Source organism: Amphiura filiformis, chromosome 17, assembly GCF_039555335.1.
Source record: "Amphiura filiformis chromosome 17, Afil_fr2py, whole genome shotgun sequence".
NCBI lineage: Eukaryota > Metazoa > Echinodermata > Ophiuroidea > Amphilepidida > Amphiuridae > Amphiura > Amphiura filiformis.
Genome location: NC_092644.1, coordinates 62,464,454 through 62,470,281, shown reverse-complemented (window position 1 = coordinate 62,470,281; position 5,828 = coordinate 62,464,454). Strand labels below are relative to the sequence as shown.

The 5,828-nt window shown below is 38.7% G+C and overlaps 1 protein-coding gene across 1 annotated transcript; it reads right to left on the bottom strand.

Moving 5' to 3' along the window:
• Window positions 1–4,857: 4,857 nt before the first annotated feature.
• On the bottom strand, window positions 4,858–5,340 carry LOC140137346 (uncharacterized). The gene has a single exon (XM_072158988.1). It carries the CDS (start codon window positions 5,338–5,340, stop codon window positions 4,858–4,860), a length of 483 nt encoding a protein of 160 aa, XP_072015089.1.
• Between the last annotated feature and the right edge of the window lie 488 nt (window positions 5,341–5,828).

Below are 5,828 nucleotides of genomic sequence, written 5' to 3'. Positions count from 1 at the left end.
AGATAAAAAGAAATTTATCGCGTCTGACGTCATCTGTCAATCAAACTCGAGCACGGTTTGTTTACAAGTGTCGTGATGATGACTTGCTGAACGCGGCGGTATAACCGGGCGCCTTATTGTTAAATTTGCACCTTCAAACATGTAAACAATCTCAAAAGTTAGGTCTTTATAGTAGGAAACTTTCTTTCGCGAAGGCACCATGTCATGCATAGAAAAGCTGCTTTTTGCCTTGTAAAAGTACGTAATTTTTCGCCATTTGCTGCTATTCCTTTTCTCCGATCAGCACCAGATAGATCGGTCTTCCTTTACGCGCTATTAACCTGTGTAAACCAATCAAGGATCGTAATTGACAGTGACATCAGACGCGATAAATTCTTTTTATCTCTGTCTTTAATTATAGCCAATCATTTTGCTAAATAAAGTGTGTCTTCACAAAACAACAAAATCAAAACAAAAACGTTTTGTAAGATGTAAAAAATCTTGGTACAAAATTACAAGATCTAATAGTTGCCACGCCATACAGCATTGATGTTAACTGACACATGGTCTGTTAATTTGTAACAAAACATTTTTATATTTGATTGAACTTTACCCGACATTTAATGTTATTAAAAAGTTTTTGCCAAGACCAAAAATCCGAAAGATGACCTCTTAAGAAACGTTTTTAAAACGTTTTGTGTTTGCTGGGATACGAATTCGGTCAGCTGTAGCCCTTGTAGTTTCTGTGATGCTCAAGCCTGTGATAACGGATGTCGCCAAGCCAGCTTGCTACAGGCCTGCCTCTCTTGTGTTTCCCCTCTCGGGTTCCCCTCGATCATTCCTTGGATGATTGTTTTCTGAAAGTAGTGATGACTGGTAATGTGACCAAAGTATGATAACTTTGTCGTAATGACATCGGCTCGGAAGGTCTTCTTAACTTCAAGCTCCTGGCGAAACAACCCTATTTGTTTTCCTCTTAGAAATCCTCAGGATTCGGGTGGCTGTTCCTGCTCTGCCTCTGTCTCATTCTATAATTGATGATCTTGGGTGAATCTTGCTGGCGTGGCTGATCAGGCTGATGGTTCGGTGGTTTGAGCACTCTTTTATATTTCCTTTCTTTATATATACTGCCTTCTTTCAGTCCTTAGGCCATTCCACTTCCCTGCAGATTTTATCACACAGTTTCCACATGATCATCACACCTTGCTCAATAGATGCCTACAACAGTTCGCCTGGAATCTCATCTCATCCTGGTGATTTTCCATTTTTAATCTCTTTCATTGTTTAACGAACTTCATCCAGTAGATGTGGTGGTCACGGTCAATTTCACCTGAATCATTGATAGTGGATTCCTCTTCTGCTTTCTGTTCATACAGCTCAATGTAGCATTCTGCCCATCGGGTCTTGATGTCTTCGCGCTCAGTAAGTGTGGTGCCATTTCTATCATTTATGTATCAGATCTTGCTGAAGTTTTCTGAGTCGGGTCCTTTACCAAAGCAAACACCTTCTTAGAGACCTTCTTCCCTCCTCTTTCCATTTACTCACATTTTCTCTCAACAAATTCTCGCTGATCAGCTCCGACTGCTTTTGCTACATCTCTATGTTGTATCAAAATGAACGCATTCACTGTTAAAGAATTCTTCATTTATTTGTGTTCAGTATTAATACATTTTATCGACATGGATTAATTTTCGGTGTAAATGACTACGTAGATTGTACACTGCTGTGCCAGTTGGATCAGTTGTACCGTTGCTCCCAGGACATTTGTAGTTGGCTAAGAAGCACATCGTTGAGACTAACTGACAACAGGCCTATGAGGTGCGCCCGGCATGGTCATATCATAGCAAATGTATTTTGGTAGCTTTGAAAAGCGCCCTCTATAATATTCTTCACTTAAGTCTGTGGATTTGGCGGCCATTTTGAAGAACGCCCTCAAGCTGAGTTGTTGACAGGTTACAACATCTCTACCCACGCTTTTTTGTCATGTCACTTGGTCTAGTCTGCACACGGAATCGGCCTCAGACAACGGATCAAGCAGTTTGTAGAGCATCTTTCCTACATGCGAAATCAACTTTGGGTTTCACGGGGCAGACACTATTCTGCCCGCGGCGTTCCTTCAATAATGATAAAGAACTGGGAAAAGAACATAATAACGGTGTCTTCTTTCAAAGTGAGTGAAGCCAATAACATGACAAACCTAATAACCAGGCCAGCGACAGCTCAATACAAATTCTCTAGCACATTAGCACATTCATGTCTTTTTAACCAGTTATCAGTGTCGTATATTTGATCTCTCACATCTCGGCTAGAGATATATCCAAAATAAGAGTTTATTAGTCTCACGTTTTCTAACTTAAAGCAAAGAAAGTTTTTTTCAAAACCTTTCTATAAGGATTACTTTTAATGAGCTGCTTTCAAGAGAAAAGAAAAGAGTTACCTTTATTAAAATAATATTACCATCATTTAAATATACTACAAAGTACTACTAATTCAGTTATAATCCAGTTTAATAAAACAGTCTTTCAAATTACTATTTATGTTGAACATTTTGACTTTCGCCGCATGGAGGGAGCAATCTATGTGGGCCCTCAATTGGGTCGATTCGGTGGCCCCCTACCCAAGACGGTTCCCAAGGTACGTACACTTCCTTTCCCCGTAGCTACGCCATTGTCAGCAAGACAACCTAGTGCGCGGTCATAACTTTACAAGAAAAGGAGAGATCAGTTTATGGTAATAATATACTCTACTTACAAAGGATTCTAACACAATACAGTCGCCAAGCTTTCTTTTATCTGATACCGTTCCGGGTTTCAACCATTGCTTTTCCATATATCAGTTCGAGCACAGAAAAGTTACCAATCATAAACTTCAAGTTCAAGTTCAAGTTCATCAAACTTGAAAGAAAAAAAATAGTTTGCACTATCTATGATGTTTTGTTACCATGGTTACACCAAAAGGATGTACTGCCAGTTGAGTCCAATTGATGTTGACGTATTTTCCTGCATTACCTAGGTAACGAAATGTCGGACATAGTGAAAATTATTCTATGGAACCCAAATTTCAACCGTTGACCTTTTCGCTATTAATTCCAGACTGATTTACCACAGGTAGGTCAAACTATATATTTTCTGAATCCTTGTGACAAAAGAAATATTTTGGTATCGCTTTTAACCATCATCATCATCATCATCATCATCATCATTCGGCTGCGGAACAGGCGAACAGGTTGACCTTGACTCAGCATGTTGTCCATATCCCCCAAAAGTTTCATTTAATAACGTTAAATCATCATTAATTCATTCAACTTGCGGCGTTCCTCAAGGCTCAATTTTAGGTCCTTTACTTTTCATCCTATATTTGAACGATATTGTTTACGCCTCAAAGTTTTTCAAATTTATAATTTTCGCAGATGACACTAATCTCTTGGCTTCCCATAAATCTTATCAACACAATAAATCAAGAATTATGTAACATTTCCAACTGGCTTAAGGCAAATAAATTATCACTCAACATAAATAAAACAAAATACCTTATTTTTAAAAACAGATTTAGCAATCGAAGATATCACGACTCAGCCATATATGTTGACAATGTATCAATTTCAAAGGTTTCTTCTATTAAATTCCTTGGAATCACACTGGATGAGTCCCTTACTTGGAACCACCACCCAACATATATAGCTAATATTGTGTCCAAATATTCTGGTATTTTATTTCGGCTCAAACATGTCCTACCTTTAAAAACATTATTTACATTATATATAAGTTTGGTTTTGCCACACATTAATTATTGTAATATTATTTGGGCTGATCAAAATAACTGTAACTTAAACAAAATTCACATTAAGCAAAAGCGAATAATTCGATTATGTTCAAATTCTCACTTTCTTGCCCACACTCTGCCCCTTTTTGCTTCATTCAATAGTCTCACAGTCTATGATATCCACAAACTGCAGAAAGCAATATTCATGTATAAATTTTATAATGATCTTCTACCAGATATTTTTTCAAATTATTTTACTAAAGCTAGTACGATTCATGCATATAATACTAGGTCATCGGAAATGTATAGGGCTCATCATTTTAAAAATGATTTAGCCCGTAACACTGTTAGACGACAAGGGCCTATACTATGGAACAATATTAGTTTAAATACCAAAAATTCACTTACTCTGACAAGCTTCAAAAATAAGTACAAATCTGAGTTATTATCTCATTATAAATAATCTCGTTAGTTTGTGTAATGTTTCATGTAATTTTAAAATTATTATTACTGTTATGTATAATAGGTAATCTTAAACCATAGCCAAGATTGTCTGTCTCACGTGTCCTGTCCGGTCTTTGTCTGCACATAATTATGTCCTCATACGTATTTTGATTGTGTTTCGTCCTGAATGTTTAACTTAATATTGTAAAGGGTGTCCAAAAATTGTCAAGCTCTGCTCTGTTTGGTCCCCTACCATATGAATTTGCTTTACTCTGTAACAATTATTTAAAGGTGAAATAAAACTGAAACTGAAACTGAAACTGAAAAGACACTGGATGTATTTCCAGAAGAAGGTTCGTTGCCGTCCTGGTTTCCTCTTGTCATGAGTTGGGACATACAATGCATACTCTTTTACTGGCTAATCGTCAGGCAAGCGGAGTATATGCCCTACAAATTTCAGTTGACGAGTCCTGGCTTTTTCAACAAGTGGCGCTGTCTCTGTCAGATTGTAGATGGTATAATTTGGTACTCCATCTACTCTCTTGATGCTCAGCATAATACGGTAGCAATATCCTTAGAGATAACCCACGACTCACAGCCGTATATTAAAACTGTGACTCAGGTTGTGTGAAACAGTTTAACCTTGGTGGAAATTGGGATGGTTGGACTTGTTCACTTCAGTTGCTCTAATTTCCAGAAGGCGGTCCAAGTAAGAGCTTTCCGTCTCTTCAGGTCACTAGCACTGGACCCCATCATGGAGCTTAGGAATCTGAAGTCAGTTACATGCTTAATGGGGTTTCCGTACACTTGAAGAGGAGGCTGGGGTTGACAGTTGATGGTCATATACTCTGTTTTGGGTGCGCTGATTATAGGTCCAAGGTCTGCTGCGGCATTTGCGGTCCTGGAGAGCTGAGACTGAGCCCGTGGGGAGGAAGACTCAAGGAGAGCGATATCATCAGCAAAGTCCAGGTCATTTAGCAATTTGGCAGGATATCTTCTTGATTGACGAGGACAGGTCACAACTCTGGAGTCTGGCCCACACGCCTTTCCCAAAAGATAGTCAACAAGGATAATTAAGAGAAAGGGAGCAAATACATCGCCTTGCAGGACTACTGTTGTTACATCGAAGGGTTCAGCGATGCCCCCGTCAACCATAACTGCACTGCTGGAGTTACTGTATATTTCCTTTGTGGCACTGTTCTGTTGATGGAATCGAAAGTCTTCTTGTAGTCAATGAAGGTAACTGTCAAGGGGAGATGGTATTCATTAAAGTCTTCCATAATTCGTCTCAGTATATGGATCTGCTGTGCACAGCTGCGTCCTGGTCTGAAACCAGCCTGGTTGCTTCTCAGCAAGGGGTCTACATGAGGTCGGATTCGGTTTAAGAGGATATTGTTGTAGACTTTAGCAGCTATGGACATAAGATAGGAGCAATTTTGAGTTTTTATCCCTATATAACCTTGATTTGATGAGTGCCCACTTGGCACCTGTCATTTTTTACCTTTTAGCATGTTGGGCATCGAATTTAAATAAGGACAAGAACAAATGGCATCTACTCGACTGTAATACTTTGCAAGCAATTCAAATCCATAGAGTTGTATAATGACTTTGCAGAGTACTGAAAGATGTATCGCTGACGTTTC